Source organism: Acanthaster planci, linkage group LG11, assembly GCF_054643075.1.
Source record: "Acanthaster planci isolate LZ-2023a linkage group LG11, COTS_SCS, whole genome shotgun sequence".
In the NCBI taxonomy this organism is placed as follows: Eukaryota; Metazoa; Echinodermata; class Asteroidea; order Valvatida; family Acanthasteridae; genus Acanthaster; species Acanthaster planci.
Genome location: NC_141787.1, coordinates 4,899,053 through 4,912,972, shown reverse-complemented (window position 1 = coordinate 4,912,972; position 13,920 = coordinate 4,899,053). Strand labels below are relative to the sequence as shown.

Here is a 13,920-nt window from a genome sequence, read left to right as displayed (position 1 = left end):
ATCTAACGAGTGCCATCTTTTCTAAAATGGCTTCCAGTCCTACCCATCTCAGCAGCACACTGTATCACACGAGGTCCCCAATTTTTAAATCTCCAACAGTGCCAGAAAAAAACCTCTCTATCCGCCAACATAACTGCTTGTCATTGATTCATATCTGGGGCCACACCCCTATAATTCATGGCCTAGAGATGGCCTAGCTAAGAGCTCTCCTGTACTACAGTCAAAACAACAAATGTACCATAGCATATCGAGGCCTCAACTTTCTTTAACAAAGATTTCAAGTTTAAATAGTCAACCAAAACAATCACCTCCTCGATATCATGGCGGAATGCCAGTGGCTCAAACTTAGCATCAATCTTGTGGAAGGCAAGTTCCTGCTCCAGTCTGTACTGCTTCTCACAGGCCTTGTTCAGCTCGGCGGTCTTGCGTTTCAACTGTGAATAAACCACATTCATACTTCGGCAAGTATGTACATGTACTATCAGACTATCAACTGGACTGTTCTCTTGGTCCCCTCAAGTGGAAAAGTTCAAACTCCCTCACATTCTGAAACGAGGGATGTACCTACCAATGTGCTCTAAAAGAATGATAAAAGGACAGCTCCCACACCGGTTATGGCAGGTTTCATTATTAATCCCACCAAAAAGCAATCAAGCATGTTTTCTAGGACTTTGAATGCAGAAAGAAAACCTACCGTACACACTGTGCCACTCTTTTGAAGGCCTAAGAATAGAAATCCTGAACATTTTCTCTGTTTTTTCAGTCCCCATACAAATAGTAAATTACAATTCCATCATGTCAGTGCCAAATGCCTTAACCACTTCCTGCCGGGGACTCCGGGATCGGAGCCGTATGGTTTATATACATGGCCGGGGTCTCCGAACTCAGACAAAGGAAACAGGGCCCTGTAACAAAAGACCGTACTCCGAACAAAAGACAGGCTGCTGGGCATTACCGGCATTTTTCCCCTCTAAAAAATCTAAAAAATAATCCAGCCTTGTTTTGAAACCCTATACCAGGCTTTGGGGCATTGAAAGCGAGCGGATTACCACCGGGGACAAAAGCGCTCCACCACCGCAACGATGAGCCACACAGCACCGCTGCACACTAATCTGGCCCCTATTGAAAAGAGGTCAGCAGTGCACTGAGCCAGGTTCGCGAACAAAAGACAGTTAAATAACATCGCACAATCTGGGCTCTGTTTACAAGGCTGCTGGCCTGGCTGAAATACATGTACTCGGGCGTCAATGAAGGTCACCTATCAACTTAGAATAGTGCCTGAAGATTACTTCGTGCGGCTATAAACGACCGTTAAATGAAATGATGAATTTTTGAAGCATTTTGAAAATGGAAAAAATGATAGTCATGCCGGCCCAGGATCATCAACGTTGGAAAATGCCCCGGCACGAAGTGGTTAATGATTAATTGCACTATAGAGGCCTTTACTGAAAAATATTCCTTTAAGCATGAGATCAGACAAGAAGATTTGGTGCCGATCTAAAACTATATATAACAGGTTTTGCCCTTACCCAACGTATATTAATAAGCACTGTATGCTCAGTGCTTGTCCGAGAGCTTGCGAAAAAACCTCACAAGCTTACTCGGGTGGGACTCGAACCCACGACCTCCTGCTTACTAGTGCAGATGTCTTAACCACTCGACCACCGAGCTAGCCGGGGTCGGCTGGCCGGTCCGAGTCAAAACTAGTAACTAAAAAAACTAGATCTAAAACTAGTTATACAAATGGAATAGTCTGGAGCAAATTCTTTTTCAATTACACCTATTAAGAGATTAGAATAAGGGTGTGAGGTAATATGTCAAACTCATGTGACGTGTCATAGGGACCTTGGGGTTACAGTATGTTAGACTGGATTCCAGCAGCACGAGACATAACACAGTCAAAAATAGCTGTAAAGAAAAACAAAGAGTCTGTAATATACATGTATGCACACAACATGACCAAACAAGTTATCCAAATTAAAACACTTAAAATAAAGGATCCAACTGAAGGTGCTGTGGGTCCTGAATGCTAGGGGCTAGACAGTCTTGAGAGCCTTACCAAGTCATCCTTGGCATGCAGTTCTTCTTGTAGCTGATGGATACTGCGTTGATGTTCAACGTTCCTGGTCTTCAATGATGCAATAAGGCTCTTGGATTGTTCCTGCTCAGTCACGGTCTGGCTGTGGTCTTTTTGGAGGGAGCGAAGTTTCTTCTCTTCTTGTCCCAACTGCATTTCAAGATTCTCAAGTTCCTCTGGTAAACAAGTATTCACACTCAATTCAAAATATTTAGCCAAATATCAAAGGGTCCAAGTGAATATTTTTCTTACAATGTTTTGGCTGCCCCTTTATACTAATCTTCAATGTGCAAAAATTAGTTGAAATCCCTTTTGGATTAAGTGACTGATCTCCATTTAATGACTGGATAGCATGTGCTCATGTTGCTGTGCATACATGTGGTTATTATTATTTTCTGGGCCTCCAAAGATGATGGCAAACACATTCTAAGTGGCACAAAGCACTATCGTTAAGTAAGTTCTCAAGCAACATTGCAGAGTACTGAATGATAAATGTATGTGCAACTAAACAATATGTGACGCGGGATTATGTATAGGAAAATTTTTACTTAATAAAAATGAGCTTCTAAGCTTCTTTGACCTGGAAATTTTCCAAATTCCATTTCTGAGCAACAAACCATTGACACAATCATTAGTCATGAACTCCAAATGAAGTCAAAGAACCAAGGTTTTTAATGCAAAATATCCCAAAACTGTATGCTCAATTTCGGTCAAATACAGAGGAGTCTCGATCAATGTGATGTTAAACAATAAAGCACCATCCACATCAACTTCATCAAAGTTGTCTTCGCCTGGGATAACCTGCTGCAGTGAATTCTGCATGATTCTTGGTAACCCAAATCGCAGTAATCGTTCTTCAAACACATCTTACACTTTATTCATTGTTTTTTCTGTCTTCTGTCCTTACCTTGTTCAAATCTCTTGTCAGCTTCTTGTCGCTCAGTCTCTGTGACTGCCTGTTTGTCTAGTACCTGTAGGGTCCGCAGGTGGAACACTGCAAACAGCCTGTGGTGTGGCAGGTCACATAACGGATTGTCCGCAAGTGAGAGATGCACCAGATCCTTGAGTGGACGAAGTCTGAACACATCAGACAGCTGTGGATAGAATGAGGAGGAACTTCCAGTTCACCACTTGCTGCTTGGGAACCTCATTTTGAGCACCATGGGTTTATATGCAGAGTTGGGGTGCCCAAAATGGGACAAAAGAGCTGGTCCGTGTAACAAAAGACTGTACTCGGAACAAAAGACCTGCTGCTGGGAATTGCCACCATTTTTCAGCTTGCATTTTTTGAAGGTAGTCCGGCACTGTTTTTAAACAGTATACCTTTGTTTGGGGCATAGTGCGCCCGCGGATTAGCCCCGCGGACAAAAGTGCTCCAGGGCCCCATTGATGAGTGACACAGAACTGGTGCATGCTAATCCAGCCGCGTTTGAAAAGATGCCACTCGCATTCACTGGGGACAAAGGAAATTACGAAACACCTCACAATTCTGGGCTCTCTTTACAGGGTGGCAGGCCTGGCTGAAATATTCAGGAGTCAATGAAGGTTACCTGGCTTCTTAGAGTAGCAACCAAAGAGTCATTCGTGTGAGTGTAAATGTCCATTGCATAAAATGATGAATTTTGGAAGATTTTTGAAAACTGAAACTCTCGAAATCGCCCGTATATGTGCACTGCATTTTTAAAAGCACCCGGCAGCATGTGGTTAAGAAGAGACTTTGTGACAAGAGAACAGGCTAGATTCACAATGTCGATTTAAAATCATCAAGCTTTTACTCATTGGTTGGTTGGTTTGTGTTTTTTCTACAATTTGGAAAACAGAATAAAGACAGAGAATTTCAGACCAAAGTAATTTGTGGAAAGTTATGATGCAGCATGAAAGAAACAAAAAGGTTTACGGAAGAAGCATTCTGGTACAACTCCTAATAAATTGTAGATATCATAACCAAGATGTGAAGATCCAATGGCGAGGAAAAATCTTTAAATCTGCAGCCATTAAACCTGTTCTATTTTCTCATGGCACAAGCAGGATCAAACAAAGTCTGATCACAGAAAGGAGATGAGTTATGATAATTATTTATTTGACCTTGACAGAAACAATACTGGAAACAAAACAAATACACAAGTACATGTATGTGAGCATTAACACACTTTAGGAATATACAATAATTATAATAATTCTTAGAAGGTTGAGGGCAGCAGTTTGAATTAAAGTGAATCACTGCAGGGAACTTGAAGTAAACTCACAGAGTACAGAAGATTTCCCGCGATGTGGAACACCCTCAGAGCAGAGAGTTTCTTGCCTAGCCAGGCCGGTATGGTCTCAATCAGATTATGCGACAGGTTCAAGCTCTGCAGGTGCATCAAGGTCTCCAGACCTTCCACCTTGCCAATCCTATTGCAGCTGATGTCTAGTTCCCGAAGCTGTGTCAGGTGGTGGAGTCTCTCAATCTTGCTGATCTGGTTGTGGCTAATCTTTAGGACTTGAAGATTGACCAGACCCTCTAGATTCTCAATGTACTGTGAAAATAGAGGTTCACAAGACAAGCAAGATGGGCAAAAGTTAAGATTATCCAAATGATGCAGTGGCACAACCCTAGAGGACCTGGGTTTTTTCGCAAGCCAATTTTTGAGCGATTTAGGAAAATAGCTCCTGGTCACTCAGGCATGAAAATCTGTTCATGATCGCAAGTTTAATAACAGCATGACACTCTAATCAACCCATGTAGGAGAAGAGATTTTTGAAAAATGTTCACATTTTTATTTTGCAGTTAATTTTCTGACTGTATACTTTTTCTGATACACCCTGTACAAGAGTGATTTACAAGTAGCCCCCCCCAAAAAACATGTAAGGTTATACTGGCTTTGGGCACTTGAACAGGGTGGGAGTTTACATACTCTTATTTTCTTGCCATCATCCTTGGTTGTCAGGGTCAGATTTAGGGTCGTAATATCCTTCAGTACATCTTTGCCTGATATCTTCTTGATCATGACATCGTTGATGTACCGCACGAGTGACTTCTCTCCCGAATCTGAAAGCAAAATGGTAGGTATATAAAGAACGTACATGCTCGGCAGGGCAAGATGGAGGAGATGCAGTGTACTGCCAGTGAGGTCAAGTACCAGTGGTGTGTAATGCCCCCCTATTGTTAAACTTGAAATCAAGCCGGTAATCGGATGGTTTTATTTGCCTGCCACGTGCTGCACAGTGAGTACGGACGTACCACATATTTGTTGCAGTGGTGGGGATGGTACATAACATCAACCAACCATTATTATGCATGCCCTCCAACAGACATGTCAGAGCGTTGCAAAGTGAATGCAGTATTGGCATAAAGGAGCCACGCTTGTACTATTATGACTGTGCTGATGGATAAAACGCTATAAAACGAGTTGTCATCAAGTCTATCCTTCACATGTCCTATAGCCCTTTTTCCTGTGATGTCAAGATCATGCTGGACCTATGATGTGTTGTGATGGTAATGAGTGCATAGTGTTGCGATGGTAATCTACCTATTCAAGATAAATCAGTCAAGCACGCAGCCTTCACACGTGCGTGTGCATGCACGTGGTTGAAGCTGTCCGTAGGAATATATGCAATCACCGTGGCGAAGGCGGTCCACACGTGGTGGTATTGTTTGCATTTAGTAACATGGGTGAAAAAGGTCTATCGAGTCTAATGAAGAGATTGCACATAAGACATTGTGAACTCTTGATGAAAGTAAGAGCCAAGAATTTTAAAATCAGCCGAATTCTATCTCTGATACATAAAAAATGCCTCTAGCTTAACACACGCCTTTGTTGGGAAGGTCACTGCACTGTCATGCAAATTTTAGGTCACAGAGGAAGAAAAATTTTCATTTTCAAAAAGAAGCCATGAAAAGTTAAATTACACTGCCCCAAACTGAGAGAGGCATCACATGTACATCTCATCAAATGGCATTTGTGACTCAATGCAGTAACCATGTTAATTATTAACTTATCAGAGATGAAGATGCCGGATACCAGCTTATGGTCAGGTATAAAGAAGCAGTTGGTTACCATTGCGGTCATCTTCATCCTTGGCAGGCTTCATCGGTTTGGGATTTCTCGCCACTGGCTGGGGTAGTTTCCTCTTAGAGACCGGCTGTGTCTTGCCTGTCTTAGGGGTGCTACCTGTCCCGGACAATGGAGTAGGTCTTCCTGCTTTTCTCATGCTGATGATTTACTTTCTTGCTGTCTCAGCCACATCTATCAAATGCATGACAAAACAGAAGAAAACAAGCATAATAGTTATATTTTTTTTCAGCTTTTTGTTGTACAATTTGTTGCTAATTTTTTTTTAATTCTTAAGCTATGGTTATAGTATAATATTTTATTTATGTACAGCCTGTTGAGATCTGTTTTATGATGTAATGTACCTGAAACAATAAATATTATTATTATTACTGCACATCTCTCTTTCCGGGGACTGATTTTGTCCTTGAATAAAGGGACTTCTCCAACTACAAGGACCTCCTCCATGTTGTGATGTATGCCAGTTGGGGATATATATTTGGAAGGCACCTCCCCCCCCCAGTTTTTTGTCATTTTAAACTTGTAAAACTGGTCAGCTCCCCTCCCAAAATCACAGACGACACTCTCTTCATTATGCTGACCCAACTTTTTGGAAATTTCAAATTGTAAATTGCGAGAAAATGTGACTTTTTTATTGATAAACTAGCCATGCAAGTTTGAATCCACCATAAGGTGTATGTCATGTGTTAAAACACTCACAGTTTCCCCTCATAATTTCCCTCAAAACTCAAAACCCTGCCCTGTTTTGACAACATGAACCCTACAGTTTTTGAGCATGATGTCACAATCTACCAAGGTAAATTCAAAAGTTAAAATCTAGCTCTCTCTTTATTATCATGATTATAGGAACAGGGTCCCTAAATTTACAATCCCCCAAACGTTAGGCCTAAACAATCTTGACAATCCTACCGCCAGAACTGTGGGTGTGGGGGTAATACAGAGGTAGGCTACTCCCAATTCCATCCAGGTCATTGAGTCAACTGAATCAAATAGTCGGCAAAGCCTCTAGGTTTAGTATCAGCCTCAGGAAACATACCAACCATACCATGCCAACCAACATGCAACATGACCAAACTTATATTAAATTATTAGTGAAAAAAGAATAGTCAAGAATACGGTTTGACATATTTGATTGCGCACAAAAGTTAAACCGTCTGAAACATAGGCAAATATCTATATAAAAAGAGCCATGCTAACTTACAATGAGGGCCTGGGAGTCTACAATTTTGAGTGAGAGAGGTAGCCAATACTTTGAATCAGCAGTTGAACTAGCCGCCATGATTGTTTGCCGCATTATGTTGTTACGCCCCAACTATAGTATAAGTCCCAACTATAGTTGGGCCCGTCCCAACTAGAGTGCTACAGTTGGGCCGGCCCAACTACAGCAGAGAGGTCCTGTGTGCATGATGTGCCCAGCTTGTGCCAAAGCCATATTGTTTACAAATGTCATGTCATTGGTCATAGGACTAGATGAACAGATGAAGTGCCACATTTTAGATGAATTGTGTCAAGTGTGAGACACATTGACTTTGATAACGTTGAGACATTTGCCACACACATTAATTGGTCAACAATAGTTGGGCCAGCCCAACTGCAGCACTACAGTTGGGGCTGTATAGTTGGGACTTATACTATAGTTGGGGCGTAACAACAACCCTAGCTAAGGAAGCCCATGCAGGACTTGCATACTGGCAACATAATATATTATAGGTGCTATGCTTGATCCTCAGTCGTCCAGGTTACTGACTTTTTGTACCGATTACAATGACCTGAAAGGTTCAGAGTGCGCCAGAAAAGGGTAAATTTGTACTCAGACAAGGTCATTCCCATGTTTACTCAGCACTGTGAGTGCGAGCAGTGGCACAGATCTATGCGGGGGGGGGCGTGAGGGTTTTGGGCTGGAAATAACGTGACACTGGGGGGCACTGTTCATCAGTAGCATTATGTGTCAGTGAGGGGGTGATGGAATTGAGTCACAGGCTCAGAAAGTCAACACATATTATGTGTAAAAGACAAGATACATTTCAATTAGCAATATTTAATGTTTTGTGCCTCCATTCAAGTTCAAAGGGAACCGAAGACAAGCTATGGATATTTTTGTCAAATTCAAGATAAATTAGGGGCACCGTGGGAAGACCTGGGGGAGGATACACCACTGCCTCGTACTTGACTGTTGCGCTTAGAATTTAGTAGGGCCATAATAACTTGGAGGGAGTATATGCCAGGACTCATGAATATCTACCTAAAACATGTATCCAGAAACAATGTCATTGGTGTCCGTCAGCCATCCCAAAATAAATATGGGTTCCATAGGATCCATGCATTTTCGGATGCTTTTAAATTCCCTGATATTATTGTCATAAATCCACATATACTAAGATTAACCAAAACGAATACCTAAAAACGTATTTTTATTTATCTGTTGTTCTATTTAAACTTAATAATTTGGGTCTAATGCAGGATGTATGAACGTATTTGGCTCCTCCACTCGACAGACCGAAATGGCCGACTGTAATTCGCACTGTTCAAAAGTCATCCAAATTTTCAAAAGCCTCTGAAGTTAAGAGTAGCACAGTCATCTTATCATCCTTCTGGCTCTTCACCAATTGCATGGGGTGCTAATAAGTACTGTTGTTTTTGTTGGCACTGAATATGGAGTCCAAAATAATAGGGAGAGGGTATATCTCTCATCCCCGCCCTTGGCTGATAAACGACAGACGACAGAAGTCAGCAACTAACAGCATTGTGTACATTTCCAACTCAGTTTCTGCAGTGGTTTGAAGATGATACCACCTAGCAGAACATAAAGCCATCTTACTAGTGGCGTTGTCGTAGCTGACAAAAAGACCCTGTGCAGTTCGCCGGAGTTTTGGTGGTATCGGCAGACATGATGTAAATAATAGTGAAGGTATACGTAGCTACGTACATGAGATCCCAAACCTTATTTATTGGGACGCAATGCTACTTGTAAAATGGAAATATATGGTTTCACACGGCACACCACAGTCCTATGTCAACCGTGAGTGGATTTTAATTAATCTCCAGCTGGCCATCAGTAAGTGGCTCCTTTGCCCCCATTAAGCCCTACCCCTAGACATTGGTGGGGCACACGTAGTATGAGCCAGTTTTCAAGTTGCTCACAGAGAGAATCTTGGTCTAAAAGAAAACCGTACGAAAAATAATACGAAAAGTAAGGGGAATCTGACAGAATGAATGAATGTAACCAGCTTCATGATTGTCACATGAACTACTATCGTCGAAGACCTAAACCAGGACATCAACATAAAATACAGTGGTCATCTATTCATTTATCTATTATTTGTTACATATTTGATTCATCTAAAACTTCAGTGTGGACATAGACCTATTTAACTATAGGCACTTGAAAGAGACGTTCCAAGGCAATAAAGGAGACCCTGACCATCCGAGACATCCCACAATTCCAGATCCTCGTCATGTGGTTCTTTGGAAATCCAAGAATTTGTTTTTCTTATTTTGATGTTGCCCTAGGCCTGTTTGTAGAATTGACCCAGAACCTGAGGCACTAGGTGAAGTCACTGACATCCTTCAGTACCCCCTCCCCTCAGTTTTGTTCTTAAATGGTTTGTTTTCTGGTATGTTGATGTAAATCACCTCGTTCTTCTTAGCGTTAAAGCAAAACCAACTCATTTATACTTTGATTCGACGTGAAGAAGTAGTTCCTGTGCCAGGCCCAGTCTTCATCTGAGAGCAGTACAATGTCGCTCTCCAAGTCTAGATTGGTCTCTGTAACAGCAAAGTGACGCCCTGGGCAATAGGGAAGGTGTGACAGTAATCTCTTGCAACACTCCTGCAGTGATATTGAAAGCGTCAGTTTTGCCGTTATGAACCGCTTTGGCTCGCTGTGTGCTTGCATAGGCAGGATGGCAAGGAGAAGACGTGGGGGCACTCGGTGTGCTTTGAGGATCCTGATCAAATTCCCGCCATGAAGTCAAATGTAAACTTTCTTCTTCGCAGTAAAAGTTGTTGCCGACCATGCGTGAACTTCCAGTGCAAACAATAGCCACCCATGTGTAATAACAGTCGATGTCTGTAAACAAAAGAAAGGTCTATTAAGCCCAGTGAGTGAGCGGCAACCGGCAAAGGCCAGGTGCCACACTAGCATGGTGCTTCAGTTCGGGGTGCATTCCCCCAAATGGTTGTATTTCTGCACGCGAGCTCATTAATATTTTGTGATCCCACGGGATTTTTTTTACAATAAGACAGGCCATAATCAGGAAGCATCATAGATATATTTCTATAAATCCCGAATTTAGGACTAATAGTTTCCAGCTCGGGGTACTTCTTTCACAAAAAGCCCCAATTTTGGAGTGAGGCGGGCGGCTACATTCAGAAATGAGCGCTTAGTTTTACTGCTATTTGGGGGGTATCTTCATTCAAAGGCGAATAAGAAAAACTTTTCGTGGCTGACCCCTATGAAATTGAAACGAAAATTGATCTTCTAGCCATGCACATTGTGGGCACAGAAAAAGTCCCATCCGAGGAGAAATTGTCGGTTGATGCCTCGGACAACTTGGAAAGTATGTGTTGTTGAAAAAGATACGACCTTGACAGCAATTTGAATTGTGCCTAGGGTGTCCTTCCGCTGACCAGTGACAGATTGGGTGTGGAGAAATTGGTGTGTTATCGGTTTTTTGCTGAGACTTGGGATTTGCATTCAAACTTCATCGCTTATGATGGAAATATCAGAACCGGTATCGAGGAGAGCGTGAACAGGGGTGTTGTCAACGAGAACAGGTGCAAAAGTCTTAGGTGGGGTTTGGGAGATTGAGGGGTGTAACTGAGACAGAAATACATCGCAAGATAAGGATGGGTCATGGGGTGGGGCCACTGGGGAGGCAGTAGTTAGGGAAGGGCCCGTTTCGCTAGCTACTTCTAGTTTTCCTGAATCTGTAAGGATGGGAAGTCATGTGTAAAAGTAACACGGCGTGTGCTAGGGCTGGATGAGCAGCGGCTACCAGTGTCACGAGGGGAGGGTCGACGGTTGGGGGAACGTCCACGAGAGGAGCTGGATGATTGGGAGGGCCGTTCATAGCGTTCACGGTTATCGGGACGGGTGTAGCGATCGCGGCTATCGTGACGGTTATAGCGATTACGGCTATCATGACGGTCATGCCGATCGCGACTAGCAGAGCGGGGATGGCGGTTACGGTAGTCTCGAGAATCATACTGGGTGTAACGAGAACGGGAATCTAGGGAATCAAAGGAGTCATAGTGGTTATAATAAGAATCGTGAGGAGATCGGGGAAAGGGACTGTTTGACCGGCGTAGATGGTCACGAGGTGGGGAGGGAGAATATTGGCGTTAGGAGAAGGATCGACGTGGGCTTTGGGCACGGCTGCGGCGCAAGGAATACTGGATATCATCAAGACGGCTATCCATTTTATGCAAGAGTTGGGCCAAGGTGGAATCGATAATCGAACTAACTGAGAATGTAGTGGGTGTGGCAGAAGTGGTAGGTGCTGGCGGAGATGGGGTGGGCAGGGTGGTTCCGGCTGGTGGGGTAACCAGAGGCTGGATGGGCAAAGGCGTGGCAGGTTGGGGTGGGGAGATGGATAACTCGCTGGCCTCGTGAGCCCTCTCAAGTTGTACTGCATATTTGACAGCGTCATCAATGGAGGTTACATGTTGTTCGTGAATTTTCAATTGCAAGTATGGGGCCAGCCCGGCAACAAATCTACGGAAACGCTCACCATTTAGAGCAACTTGGCCGTACTGGGGGAATGCTTCTTGGTATAAACTAGAAATGTCAGCTGCAAATACTTCAAGAGGCTCATTGGGGAAGCGGGGACGGACGCTTGCACATGTTCGGAAGCGTTTGATCGATTGATGTTGGACAAAGACAGAGGCTAGAGTAGATTTGACCTTATCGTAATCCGCTTTGATATCATCAGACTGTCCCACAAAATAAATGCATAGCCACATAACTTTGCGGGAAGGAGGGTGGCAAGTTGGGGGTTATTTTCGTGCGGGTTGGCATTTACGCCCACTTCCAGACGGCGACACCAAAGCGTAAAATCTTCGGTGCCGCTGCCAGAAAATGGGGCTGGTAGTTCCGCTTTGAAATAGTGCAACTGGTAGAGCCAGTGGGAAGAGGGAACATGGTGAGGGACTGCAAATCTAGATCTTACAACAGGGCACCGGTATCAAGTAAAATGCAAGTTTAAAGGGGACGAAATGCAATTAATTATGTGCAGTGATGATAAAAATGCACAGTTTGTACGCACAAAATAAAATACAACAAAAGAACACAATAATGGCACTGGTGAAAATGAAAAGGAACATGTACACCACTCTTATCGCCGTCATCACAGCTCCTGCCGTCTTCACCGAGAAGTTGAACAGCAAAAGCAAACTATAAAAAAATGTGATCCAACAGAAATCAGAAAAGCAATTGGCAAACTAAAGTAGAATGCAACCATTAAAATGCAACAACAAAACAATGAAAATAACTTGCAAAGAGGTGTCCACTTGTCCCCCGTGAAGAAAATGAAACACTCGGCTCGATTAAAAAATGAAGGAAGCAGGCCGGTGCAGAGAGAAGTGGGAAAAGTGCGGCGGAAAAGTTCAGGCGATGACTAGATGGTGAGAGCAGGAACAGTTCGGGGTAGTTCAGAGTTCGGAGCACAGCGTAAAGGCAGGACAGTGGAAGATGCAGGAACAGAACGCAGATCAACAAACAGTTCAGCGGACACAGTCCGGTAGAGCAAAATCAGTGGGGACGTTGAAGACTGCAGGAACGGTGAAGACGGCGGGAACGGTGAAGACGGCGGGAACTGTTAAGACGGTGGGAACGGTGATGACGGCGGGAACGGTGAAGACGGCAGGAACGGTTAAGACGGCGGGAACGGTGAAGACGGCGGGAACGGTGAAGACGGCGGGAACGGTTAAGACGGCAGGAGCTGTGATGGCGGCAGGAACGGTGATGACGGCGGGAACGGTGAAGACGGTGGGAACGGTGATGACGGCAGGAACCGTGATGACGGCGGGAACGCTGATGACGGCGGGAACGCTGATGACGGCGGGAACCGTGATGACGGCGGGAACGCTGATGACGGCGGGAACGCTGATGACGGCGGGAACGGTGATGACGGCGGGAACGGTGATGACGGCAGGAAGAGTGAAGACGGCAGGAAGAGTGAAGACAGTAGGAACGGTGATGACGGCAGGCAAATCAGGTCACAGAGTATCCTGGGATGCTGTAAATGCTGTAAAATTGAGGCAATTCTGGAAGAGATTGTCGTCTAGAGCTTATACCACTGCCGGAAAGGACGCCGTGTTGAACGATGAATAATTTATTACATGCGCCACAGAGGCGATCGTTTTGATTGGTGGAGACTTATGCATACGTATATATCGTATCTGCTACCAAAACGTTAGCAAATGTAAAGAAAAACATAAGCTATGTGGGGAGCTCGCTCTAAAGGCGTTCGGGGCGTGCGGTTCGGCCTGTAGTCTTTTTTTGTGCGTTGGTTTGGTGCTCGAACTAGTCTCCTGCCGCTCCTCGCTCTTGAGCGACTATCCATTTCGCCGCGGGCGCCTTGATCAACGGCTACACAACCTGTGACCGCGAGGCGTCATTTAATTTTTTTGGGTTCGCCAATGGCAATGCTTTGGCACAGGTAAAGAATCGGCTATATAATAAAAACATGGCCTTAGTACAATCACAAGTGTTAATTTATTTTCTCACTAAGCATCACCGTTTCACTGATCACGTGTCTTTGGCCTTATATTTTGTATTCCTTACGA

At 43.9% G+C, this 13,920-nt stretch overlaps 1 protein-coding gene across 2 annotated transcripts in view; it reads right to left on the bottom strand.

Annotated features, from left to right (window-relative positions):
* LOC110981577 (uncharacterized) overlaps positions 1–7,454 on the bottom strand; it is a 50,861-nt gene extending 43,407 nt beyond the window's left edge. Inside the window, exons 1-7 of one of the 2 annotated variants that reach the window (XM_087143053.1) lie at positions 7,334–7,454; positions 6,118–6,306; positions 4,975–5,108; positions 4,324–4,596; positions 2,985–3,171; positions 2,060–2,253; positions 309–434 (exon numbers count right to left, since the gene is read on the bottom strand). In XM_087143053.1, the coding sequence (XP_086999179.1) occupies positions 309–434; positions 2,060–2,253; positions 2,985–3,171; positions 4,324–4,596; positions 4,975–5,108; positions 6,118–6,271 (1,068 nt within the window). In that variant the 5' untranslated portion in view covers positions 6,272–6,306; positions 7,334–7,454. Of the gene's footprint in view, positions 1–308; positions 435–2,059; positions 2,254–2,984; positions 3,172–4,323; positions 4,597–4,974; positions 5,109–6,117; positions 6,307–7,329 lie in introns of both variants that reach the window. The other variant, XM_087143054.1, reaches the window with a different exon arrangement.
* Positions 7,455–13,920: the final 6,466 nt, after the last annotated feature.